Here is a 13,023-nt window from a genome sequence, read left to right as displayed (position 1 = left end):
TGGGAAGGTGAACCCCCATGCCTCATGAACACGTATTGATCTTTATCAGCACATATCTGAACCCCATTGATATATTTGAAATCTCTAATATGATTTTATGTTATGAAGTTTCGGAGCTGGAGAAGTAAGTGATTCCTTTCTTAAAATGTGAACTTGATTAAAAATATAGATAGATAGATAGATAGATAGATAGATAGATAGATAGATAGATAGAAAGATAGATAGATGATAGATAGATAGATAGATAGATAGATAGATAGATAGATAGATAGATCAATTGATCAGTGGACACAGGCAATGCCAGAACCATGATCTAACCATCATGTGTTATGATACTGCCAAGACTAACCTCAAGAAGCAAGCCATGTTCTAACCCCAGTACAAATTGCCTAAGATAATGTTTCATTGTCCTTGATCCCCTCCCAAGGCATGTTCTCGATGGGATGGCCAGCCTTTCTGAGCATCACCCCAAACATTAAAGAAGAGGGAGCAATGAAAGAGGATTCTGGGATGCAAGACACCCCGTACAACGAGGTCAGACACGAGTGAGCTACTGTCATTGATGAGATTTTAAAACGCAGTGAATTGTGATTTTTATGTGCATCCAAAAGTCAGAAAATTTAGTTCTGCATTATGACTTCAATAAATAAAGTGATGCTGAGACTCAACTAAGATAGAGATTAATACGATTAATGCATATCAAGCTCCGTGGATCAAGCATAATCTTCATTGAAATTTTAAGCCAGGCCTGATTTATTTCACTCCAATGAACTCAGATATATACAGTGTGCTCTTCCATAAGATACCCAATCTCTATGTGCTGATACAATGTAGTGAGGATGCTAATGTTTTTATGAACTTGGCACAGCAATTTCTGACACATGTTTACTTATTTACAAATTTGGTTCTATAAAAGGGCTCACATTTTCTGTGAGAAAGCCTTCTGATCTGTAAGCTGGTTAGTTCTCATGAAAAAAGGAGTTCTCTAGGGGGAATCACATAACAACAATTCTGGTGAATAAAACAAGAGTTTCCTTCACCAAGAAATACAATATTCCATGAGCTAATTTTTTAAGACTGAATGGTATATAAATGTGGAAAAATGCAAATCTGGAAGATGGCTTTTTATGAACTTTAGCTTTGTGCATACTGTATACGACTATAGTAAATTTTAAAAAGATACTGTCAAAAATATTTGAACAATATTATAAACTTGCTTTACAGATAATATGATTTCACACAGCTTGACACAGTAATTAAACTACCACCACTATGAAAGACATTGTATTAAGGGCAGGAAAGCAATCCCTGCTTTTAAATAATTCAGAATTTTGGAAATAAAAACTCCATTCAATGTGAAAAGCAGCCAGTTCCGAATAGATACCCAAGTGACTATAAATTGAGGCATTGTATTTTTGTAATTAGAAGATGACAGTTTTCTACATGAAAGTGGTCGTAATAGAGGTGACTGGGCATCAGTAAAAGATCTCTAAATTTTATTATAAATATGGATATTAGGTAGAACAAGTTATTGTAGCTAGTTTTTGCTACTCTGTGGGTGGTTCTTCCCTTTTCTTCCACCCATTGAACACCCTAACACTAGCTAAGGGAGAACGGAAAGACAGACGGGAAAGGAAAGAGATCCTTGAATAAAGTCAGGGGTTGGGACGAAGGCAATGTTATCATTAGACCACTTCCCACTGATCAAACTCCCACCCGGGTCAAGTTTGATCTTTGCCATCAGGATGTCTGATTTCTTCTTGTTTCTTCTCTGTGAGTGACAACTTAACAAACTGTGACCAATAACAACCAACCAACAACCTTACCTGCCTCTCAGGGCCCTAGCATTTATACACCCTCTAAAAAGTCCCCAGAATTCCAGATACCATACAATCACAGAAACTATCTGCAGCTGGCAAAATCACATCCCAGCCAAAGCACCAGGCAAATCATAGTCAGCTGCTGTGGACACTCTGAAGCAGCCCCATATCCCATACGTGGGATTAAAACAAAACCTATTCTTATAGTATTTCTGTGTTTTTTTAATTCTACAATTCTTACTACAAGGTGTCACAGGGAAAGAATGTTCTAGCGTGTGCAGCATGGGCATGGGCATTGACGTAGAGGACCAAAGCACTGTTAAGGATGGGGAGAGAGAAGTAGAAATTTGGAGCCAGATTTAAAAAAACAAAAAAACATAAGGGCAGAGTGCTAAGAAGGGATTATGGACCACCTTGAGTGTCAGTCTGGAGAGAACAGATAGTGTTAAATAAACTGGACTTCCACAAAGGCTTATGGGTATTGAGATCTCATGAGAAGATTTATGTTTTAAAAAGGAATAAATATCACTTTAGAGCAGACATTAGAGAGAAACACCTGTTTGCTAGAACACTGCCTCAGGTCTAGGAGTGAAAGGGGCAGGAGCAGGAAATAAGCATCGGTGACAACAGCAATGAAAAGAACTGAAAAGATCTGAGCTTAGTACGCCTGCTTCATGAGTTAGTGGACCATGAGAAGGAGAGGGAGAAATTCAAGATCCACCACGATCCCATGGTGGGCTGTAAATGTCAGTAATGAAGATCAGGAAATGAAAAATCACATTGTGAAAAGACTTAAGGCTCAGACAGTTTCAGAACCAAGTTTCAGAAATGAGCCATATCTTTAAACATATTTTTTTTAAATAAACATCCTTTTCTCTGGGGAACTTCCAGAATATCCTGGTGGAGCAACTGTACATGTGCGTTGAGTTCCTTTGGAAGTCTGAACGATACGAACTCATCGCTGATGTCAATAAACCCATCATCGCGGTCTTCGAAAAGCAACGGGACTTCAAAGTATGTGACCTACAGCCCCGCAAAGCCGCAAGCCTTTTTTGCTTTGACCAATGGTGTACAGCATTGAAACATAACATGTTCTCTTTTGTGTCAGCATTTTTCTCAAAAAAAAAAATCCCTCTGGTTTTTGGTTTCAGAAATTATCGGACCTCTATTATGATATCCACCGGTCCTATCTGAAAGTGGCAGAGGTGGTGAATTCAGAGAAGCGATTGTTCGGTCGTTACTATAGAGTCGCGTTTTATGGGCAGGTAAGTTTGTCAGAAGGAACGTGGCCTGACTGCTCCACTCAGATTGCCGTCTTCTATTCTTTGTAAGACATCTGATGACGTGCACAGTAGACCGGGGAGGGATTAGTCCGAACCTATATGGGTGTTTCTGTGGACGTGACTGTTTATCAGTTTGCCCATAAGAATGTATTAAGCTCAAATAGAGAGAAATCCATGAAACTTACTACAAGTTAAGCTTAAAAAAAGGGGGGGGGGGGGTGATCTCTAACTTTTGGGAGTAGAAGGGGCTTCTTTTTAATTATTCTCTGCTTTTCATTTTATCCTAATATACCAGCAGGTGTATGTGACAGATTAAAGTGAAATCCAATCAGACATGCCTTAAGGAATAGCATCCATCATAGTCTATAAATTGACCACCCTTTCCAACCATTGACTTTACAGTCTTGTAAGTTGTATCTCCCGTTTGTTCCAAAGCAGACTGTCACAGGGCTACATTCTTTCCTAAGTCACAGGCCACTGTTATTTTAAAGTTATCTGTCTCAATGCACTGCATCAGCAATGAATAAGGTTAAATTTGCAAGCTAGCCATCGCATTGGCCTGAAGAGATGTCACACACTAATGCATGAATTTCTCTGCATAGTAATGCTTTAAATGGTATAAACCCAGGAACATCACGGTCCCTTTTCTGAAAGGCTGTGGCATTCTTCTGTCTCAGCAGAAGTCTTTCTGACGTCTGTGGACAGATGCACTGATCTATTTTATATTCATGGTGGCTCTCGGACCTCTTGCTTGCTTTCCTCTCCCTCGTGTGAGGCACCATTCCTCACAGCTTCTAGTTCTCCTCAGAAGCTGTTAAAGCTACAGATAAGGGTCTGGTCCTTCTGATTAGACTTTCCCACTTAAGCATTTAGCAAAACAAAGTTTCCTGTGATCACCAAAGACAGCTTTAAGACTAACTTCTGATTCTGTCTACCTGGAAAGGACCCATAAGTAGTTACCTCCACAGTCAATCTCATCCTCCCTGGATTTTTCTCAGTTCTAAACAGCATCGCAACTGCAGAGACAGAGAAACCTAGTGTGAATGAGAACAGTCTACAAGGAAAAGACATGTGGAAGGGGAATATGAAAAATGTTAGCTAGCTTCAGTGTATCTATTGAGGAAGAAAAAATATATATAAAGGACCCTCAAATGAGAGGAGATGGTATTTAAGGAGGAAATTAACAATGTCTGGCCTTGGCGGAGCGTTAGCAAGGAAAATAACAGAAAATCGCACCAAGAAATGGATCCAGGGGTTGAATGACTGGAGGGAAAACTCAGGCTAACCCAGCAGCAGAGCAGCGGCCTGTAGGGGGCGCTTTGCTAGCCAGCATCTAATGGCAAATCTTTGGGTGATCTTGCCAATGAAAAGAAAGTGAAGTTCCATTAGTGCCCTGGTCATGCACACCTGCGTGTGAGATGCAAGCTGGTGCACGGGAGGAAGGAAAACTTGCTGCCTCCCAGCTAGTTTTTAATGCAGATGTTTGCTCTTTTCTTCCTTTGGTCTTGAATGTTCCAGGCTGTGGTAAGTCCATCTTCTCTGTATCCCTTGCATGCACTAATCATCCTCACACTTCCCTCCTGACAGCTTGACTGAACCTTAACATGTTTGGACAGGTCAACATTTGATATAAAGAGCAAGAGGGCTGCTTTGATTTGTTTCGGGAAACATCTTTCATTTCTTGAGCTAAATGCTGTTTATTTCAGTTACCTGAATTACAAAAAAAAAAAAAAAAAAAGAAAGAAGAGAAAGAAAGAAAAAGAAAAGAAAAAGAAAAAAAGAAAGAAAGAAAACAGAAAAAAAAAGAAAAGAGTATCATTTTAATGTACACTCTCTTTCTCCAAAAAAGTAGAGGATGTAATCTAGAAGCTTTACACATACACAAGACAGATATGAATAGCACGTAGTTTAAATAGATGCAGAATAAACTTAATACTGGAGATCACCTGCTTAATTGATCTATCATGAATCAAATCTTAGGGCAGTGGCTCTCAACCTTCCTAACACCCTTTAATACAGTTCTTCCTGTTGTGGGGACCCCCAACCATAAAATTATTTGCTACTTCATAACTGGGATCTAGCTATTGTTATGAATTGTGATGCAAATATCTGATTTGTTGGGTATCTGATATGAAAGACGCCCCTAAGGGGTCAGGACCCACAGGTTGAGAACCATTGCCTTATGGCATTGAAAAGAGTCAGAAGTTGAAATAATGGCTGTTTACAAGGAACTACAGTTCTTTCCAGAGTCCTTTACAGGGAATCCTTTTGAAAGGTAGGGCTCTGTGTTAGATTCTGACCATTTTCAGAGGTGATCATAGCAATTCCAAACACAAAGAATCAAGGAGAAGAAATCTTCACCCATCAGGCAAAGTCTTCAGAGATGCAGAAAGAGGTAAAGAGCTATCTAGAATGTAGTCAGGGCAGAAATTACTTGCCAATATCAAAAACTCTCAGGAAAACAATCTTTGAAATTGCCTATCTTTGGCCATTATGTTACCCTACAAAAAATGATTTCTTTATATGGTTTGATATAATTATTGTCCATTAAGGTAGAAAGTAACATTGTTTCAATATCCATACTGTCATCATTTAGCTCTTCTTATCTGAACAATACATACTTTTTTGTTAATTCTTTAAATTTCTTCCCACCTCCATGTCATCTGAGCATTTTATACCTTCATTTACAAACTTGGACTCATGAGTCCTTAACTGACCTACTAGAAAAATACTCAGAAAACCATGTACTAAATAGACAGCGGGGGTCATTGGGGGATGCTGCTTTCAAAAGATCTAACTTTGCTTGTTTTGAAGACTTCTTTAAAACATGCCACAGGTGCATCTGACTTCTTTTGTAACAATGGCAGGACTATCAGTGGCCTTTGGTTAAGAAAAATAATTTCAATTAGAGCTTAAAAGAGAAACCATTTTGTCATGATGTCCAGATCTCATCATATTGCCTAAACATGGCCCTCCATAGGTTTCATCATCAGCTACCTTTGAACAACAGAGCCTGTGGTGTTCATCCCGACAAGCTGCAAATTAGAGCTTTAATGATCATTATGCAAATGAATTCAAATGCACACAGCAGGTCGCCAACCAGCAAGTGTGAATTGCGGTATTCAACAGGAATAGACACTTCCATTCCTCCTCCTTGATGAGAAGCAAACCAAAAGTAGACTTGGCACATCCTCCTGAACCTGTGCAGAATACAGGTTCAAGAGCTCAGAAGGGAACCACAGGGTGTATGATTAGCATAATACCCATCCTCAAAAAACCAACTTCTTATTCAAGATGGCATTTTATATTCCTCTAAAACACACCTTTCCACATCATCCATGTTAATGCATCTTTGTAATCATGCTAAAAAGATGATGTGAATATAACATGAAATAGGCTCTAGGTCTATACGACATCCTTTGAGGATACATTAGAGTCCTCTGTGCACAAGCATTTTCATTTTATTGTACTGGCCAGGGTATTTAATATTAACCAGGTTTGCAATGACTCGGGCGTTAGCAAACAAATTGAAAACTCTTTTCTCACAGCAGGAACTTTTCTCTGTAAAAACATGCAAGTCATGCCTAGCATGGAATTTCTCACACAGCAACTGGCATCACTGACTACAAATCTAGCAGCCTGCAGAAAGCATCCCTCCAAGTTCCCTCAAGGATCCATTGCCAGAGCAAGGAAGCAGCCGTAGCAATCAAGCTGCCTGTAATCAGTGAAACCCTTAGGAGCTGTCCCTTAGCAAGAATGCAAGCCAACAAATGCTTGCTGCATAGCTTCAAACATCAGTTACCCCTGGAATTAATTAGCTGAAAACACTTGGTGGGGGACATTTATTCAATGCATCAATGGTTATAGACTCTCAATCATGCCTTCTTTGGTGTAGATGCATTTCAGAATGTGAATGAAAAAGAACTTGGGGTGGGAGGACATACATGTGTAAATAACATCTCCACTTTGGAATGTGATATACTCTTTCAGCTCCTTGCCTACAGTGAAAGTCACTGATCTATATATCCATTCATCCATATCTCTCTCTTTTATTTTCTCTCTCTCTCTCTCTCTCTCTCTCTCTCTCTCGTCTGTGTGTGTGTGTGTGTGTGTGTGAGTGAGAGAGAGAGAGAGAGAGAGAGAGAGAGAGAGAGAGAGAGTTTAAACATAACCAGTGATTTCCTATTTACCAGGAACAATATCTCTGTCTTTCTGTGTCTTCCCACTAGCCTACTACTAACATTTTCTGCACTGATTCTTCTTGGACTGCATTGTTTTATTTGTGAACTCTGGACCATTCTGTAGCAGGAGCTCTTATATTTGACATCCTAGTTCTAAGCCAAGAGCACCTCAATATTCTGAAGAACTTACAAAGGAAAATCTAGAAGGAATCAATAATTTTATTTGTCATATTTCATTGAAGTAGATTTTTATCCATATTTGCTGCCTTGAGGTTTCACAGTCTATGTGTGTTACCTCTACTGACCCAAATTACTTGTTTAACTAGAATGTGCTTCAAAAGGACAACACATTAAGGCATATACTGCATTATCAGATGCCTTTGGAAACAAAATCAAACCAGCTAGAGCAATGTACACGCCACATTTCCCATTGTCTGAAAATGCAGCCAACCTGGACACAAAGCCTAGTGGGAGACTGCCTCTTGGTTTGCATCATCCATATTCCACTTGTAAATCATTGACCCTGTGGGCCTGTCTGAGAGGGAAGCTTTCCCTCGGATCATGCCCTTGCAGCTCAGTGGCCTCTGCCAGCCTTGATGGGTTCCCTATCAAAGGTAAGGATCCTTTCGAAACATTTCCATAGTTGCCGTTGGTCTGGTTCACACACACTCAGGATTTAGAGAAATGGCTCAGTATCAAAGTGCTTGCTGTGTAAGCAAATTCAGATCCCCAGAACTTCCATGAAAAACTAGGCAAGCCAACACAAACTGTAACCCCAGCCTTGAGAGAGTAGAGACAGACAGAAACCTGGAGCTCAGTGACTGGACAACCTAGCCTGGTCAAACCTTTAAGCTTCAGAGTCCATAAAAAGCCTTGTCTCAAAAACTAAAACTTGAAAGATATTCATTGTTGGCCTTGGATCCAAATACATGGCACACTCGTGCATGCACACGCATGAGTACATACACACATACACACAGACACACACACACACACACACACACACACGGTCATTCATCATATACATATCACCAAAAGAAAACTATAAAAGGAAAAAGTCATAAGGCTTGTTTCTCACCAGTCAGTCAGTTACCCAAATATTGTGATGCACATCGGTAGACATGGTTACAGTTCTTATTCAAGAGATGCTGGAGATTGTATTCTGAAGCAAAGAAATTGCAGAAAGCTTGACATACAACCAAAACTCAACCTGTTTGGAGACAGTGATATTTTTTCATCACACAGCTTCCCAAGTCTCACTCCTCTGATCTGTCAGTTTTAGCTACTGACTCCTGACCTTGAATCTGGCAAAGATCTCGTCATCAGTGGAAGCAACAGAATAGGCAGCTGTCCCATGGACAGAGAGCCAGCCTCTCTCTCTCACCCCTACACAGTGTCTAGGGAGATGGTCAGAAACAGCATTTCAGCTTTCTATGTTTCTATCATAGGCCACCTTCTAGCAGTTCAGGATTGCACGGGTATTCAAAATCAGCTACGTGGGTTTGAAAGTTTATTAGATAATTTTTCAATATTATACTTTTTTTTTTTTGGTTCTTTTTTTCGGAGCTGGGGACCGAACCCAGGGCCTTAATATTATACTTTTTATAGCGAACGAGTGGACCTTTGCCACATATACTTGAGGGAAACATCTTTCTGAGACATACATCTAAGAACAATTTCCTTTTTCATCCTTCTATTCATTCAGCAGCAAATACAGCAACCCCTGTCCTAAAGGTCAATGTGTCAAAAGCTGCACATGCTTGTCTTACATGCTGAGAACCCAATGTCAATTAGGAGGATAATCAAGCAGACAGGAAGTGCCTGTTTGACATGAACAGAGCTGGGAAGTGGATCTGGGCACTGGCTTCTGCAAACCTTTAGCCCTTTATGATGGATAATGAGCTCTCAATGATCACACTTCCCTGAGAACAAGGGCTATGCAAATATTTGCTACCAGACAGCCGAGCTTAATCATTATTTTTAGATAACTTTACCCCATCCATGAGAAAACACCACATTAGGACATTTGTCCATAATTTTTCACAAGTAATGAATGTTTTAGCCAAAAATGATTTTGTCTTCCATTTTTGTCTGTGTCTATGTGTGTGTATATGTATATGGGACACACATGTGTTGGAAGTCTAAGTGCACTTGTGTGCAAATGCATGTGAAGGCTGGGAAGAAAATCATTTTGAACAACTTTCTCCCTTCTTCAATGAGTCTCTCAGACAACCCCAGTGGGTGGTCTTTCTAGCCAGCTTACTCGGAGGGGCCATGTCTCCATCTTCTGGGACCAGAATTACAGGAAGACAGTCCTAAGCCCTGGCTTCTATGGATTGAAATCTCCCATCCTCGAACTTGTTTCCAAATGCTTAACCACTGAGCCATCTCCCAAACTCCTCAAAAACAATATAAAAAAAATAATTGTTTATTCTTAGACTCAGTAGTTTTACAAACCTCAAAATCAATTTATTTGTAAGTAAGTTCGGCCATCAGAAGAAACCAGTTGTGTAGGGTCTTCTCTCTCAACTCATCTCGTATTCTGAGCCCACATTTATTCCACAGGGTCAGAAGGAGACATGTTCCTGTCTCTTCAAAGAGAATGAATTATAAGGAATTTCTCACTTAGTTATCTACACATAATGGAATCTTTCTCCCTGGTTTCAAACCAGACAGATTTATAAAGGCCAAAACCCACTGGGCTCTTATAAAATAAAAATGATGGCTCGGGTGTTATTTTTAGTCCTATAAACTCTAGCTTTCCAAGACTTTAAAAAGCGAGTCGTTAAGTTATGTGTAACTAGCTTATACCCTACAGTCTTTGAAGACATATTAATGTGGATACTTTTAAGTAGCTGTAATTGGGGCATACCATGTGCAGTATCTGTCACAATAATACTGCAAAGTGACACGGGTCTTCACCCAAGAGGGTGTGGGAACATGTAGTAACACATTTCGGTACCCTCGAGTGCCATATGGTGTCACCTGGTCTACGTTTAAAGACTTACAGGGGACATAAAATGGTAATGAATGCTCTTAAAAAAAAACTGTCAAACATCACTCAAAATGTTGTGTTCTATTTAAGACTACCACAAGAGGGCATTCTTCCTCCAACTTAAGATGCAAACAAATTCTTCCTTTGATTTCTCCAAGTAGGAAAATTACGTGGAGGCTATGTGCTGACAGTCCTTCCCCTGGCTGGGGGAATGCCTATGCTGAAATCTGATTACGACACAGTATTCTCTGCTCGTTACACTCTCCCTTTCTGGTTTGAACTTGATAGGCTGCTAATTAATGGCTTCAGACAACTGAAAGACAGGAATTTTTTTTCTTTTAAAGAATATGGCTTTTTTTTGGTCGCCTGTGATCTGTCACTGGAGTTCTCTAATAAAGCCAGGGGTTCGCTGTGTGTCTCCCCTAGGGGTTCTTTGAAGAGGAGGAAGGTAAAGAGTATATCTACAAAGAGCCAAAGCTGACGGGTCTCTCGGAGATTTCCCAAAGACTTCTCAAGCTCTATGCAGACAAATTTGGGGCAGACAACGTGAAGATAATTCAAGACTCCAACAAGGTAAGGGGACAAATAGTGTTCATGCGATGGGACTTGACTAGGGTCTTTGTATTTTCTAGCTACTGTTTTAATTCCCTAGCTGATCATGCGAAATGAACTATCCAACGTGTTTGAGACATTTTGCTTATTGGTTGGATTTCGAGTTTTTGGATTTTATTTTTATGTCCATGTCTACATGAGTTTATGAATACGATGTCTGTGCATGTGTTCACAGAGGTCGGGAGAGGGCATTGGATCCTCAGGACACCGGAATTACTGGTGATTGTAAACCACCTTGTGGGTGCTACTAACCCAGTCCAGGGGCAGTAAGCCCTGTTAACCACTGGGCCATCTCTCCAGCACGATTATAATTTTTTACTTGAGTAATCTTTATATAATTTTTAGAAACAACTTAGCAAGTCTTCTACTTTTTCCATAATTAATTTGCTTTTGAAAAGCAGTTAAAATGTTGAAGTAGCTGAGTTCAGGAGTAGAGTTGGAGGAAAAGCAAGAAACTTACCTGTTTACCCAGTTCACCCACCATTCTGAGAGCTATTCTCTAATAGAACCCAACTTGCTTTTTACATAGTATTAATTTGAGAGAATCCAAAGAAGCTCTTCTTGACTCCAGGAAGCAACACATCATCTCATTAGACTATTCCCAACTTCTCATACATTATCATTCTTTAGCCAACCTCCAGCAAGCATCTACTTACATGCCACACCCAGAGCTAGAACTTGAGGCACAGAATCTCTTCTTCTAGACCTCTCAGTTCATATGTGTGGAAAAACTTTTATGAGTGGTTGATTAAACAGAACGCAATGGAGCATCATGAGAATTTAGAGGAATTTAGGAGAATCCCAGGACAGGTGCCTGTAGGCAACTCTGATTGTTTGGCCAGTGCTACCCAGAGGGGGTGATCATTGAGCTGACAATATCAGAGTAAGATGTGTTGCTGAAAGTCATGGACATTCATAGGAGCCCAAACCATGTTGATAGGAAGGACCATTTTTGTTTAGAAAGGCAAGTCTTTGAATGACAGATTGAACAAAAGTATGACCAAGAGGGAAAGTTGGTTTGTGACCAATGGTATCGAGTTCTACTAAGCCATTAAAGTCATTTTTCTTTCCTGGTTTCTTTTACAAAGTTGATATTGCGGGAAGTTTGACACAAAATTCATGGGTCTGGGTATAAGTCATTACAAATATATCCATCATTCTTAGCTTGAAAAATACAGTTGCCTTCTCATTAAAGTCAGCAGAACTATTATAGTGGTGACCCACACAGATGAAAAAAGTAAACACAAAGAGGAGAAAAAAGGGGTAGAGGGGTAGTTTCAATATCAGAACAGTGTGGGTCTTCATTCCTCTCTACTGCCATATATCAGCTGGTGATCATTAGCAACCTGTCCAGAACCTCTATTTTAATATGTAAAATTATTACAGTTATGCCTGCCCTACCATGTAAATATAAATAGCATTATAGAACAAATCTGAAAGGCTCCTGAAATCTCTAGAACTGGATAAGAAGTGAATGGATACAAAGACCAAGAAAATTGGAAACAGGTCCAAAATTCAAGATGTCTTCAACAACCACACTGAGAATCATCCTCCTCAAGCTCAAGGGAAGCCAGAGATGTTTCCTCAGACCTCCTTGAGCTCTCCAGGCCATTTCCTTAACCCTAGGAACCAAAGTAGGGCTGGCAAGGCTGTTGGGCAAAATGACTTATTGCTGATAAAGGATTTGATATATGGCAATTACAAAACCTTGGAGCTGGGGAGATGACCTAATACTTAAAGCTGGTTAAAGCGAACCCCACAAGTATGAGAATCTGAGTTCACATCCTCAGAAAGCCACGATGGGCCACCCACCGGCAATGTCCACATCCAAAGGCAGGGGCCCAGGATTCCCTAGAGTAAACTGAAAAATAAGACTAACCTCACCTGTCTGAGAGACACCAGTTTGATGGAGAGACTCTGCCTAACTATATCAGATGGAAAATGTAAAAAGATGGTTTCCAAGCCTTCATATCTGCATGCGTGCCCATGAATAATAATGCATATGCAAACACACAACAATACACACACGCGCGCGGGCGCGCGCAAATTGAAAATACAAACACTTGCACTAATTGAATAGGCAGTCAGGTAATCTGCCAGTGAGACAAGGAGCCTTCCTCTACCTCTCTATA

The 13,023-nt window shown here is 40.1% G+C and overlaps 1 protein-coding gene across 17 annotated transcripts in view; it reads left to right on the top strand.

Annotated features, from left to right (window-relative positions):
- Dock10 (dedicator of cytokinesis 10) overlaps positions 1–13,023 on the top strand; it is a 257,936-nt gene that overhangs the window by 234,936 nt on the left and 9,977 nt on the right. For all 17 annotated transcript variants that reach the window (XM_039084669.2, XM_063267006.1, XM_008767315.4 and 14 more), the window contains 4 exons: positions 428–534; positions 2,712–2,834; positions 2,972–3,085; positions 10,706–10,852. In XM_039084669.2, the coding sequence (XP_038940597.1) occupies positions 428–534; positions 2,712–2,834; positions 2,972–3,085; positions 10,706–10,852 (491 nt within the window). The remainder of the gene's footprint in view (positions 1–427; positions 535–2,711; positions 2,835–2,971; positions 3,086–10,705; positions 10,853–13,023) is intronic.

The sequence above is a fragment of the Rattus norvegicus genome, chromosome 9 (assembly GCF_036323735.1).
Source record: "Rattus norvegicus strain BN/NHsdMcwi chromosome 9, GRCr8, whole genome shotgun sequence".
In the NCBI taxonomy this organism is placed as follows: Eukaryota; Metazoa; Chordata; class Mammalia; order Rodentia; family Muridae; genus Rattus; species Rattus norvegicus.
This window is presented reverse-complemented; position numbering and strand designations above follow the sequence as displayed.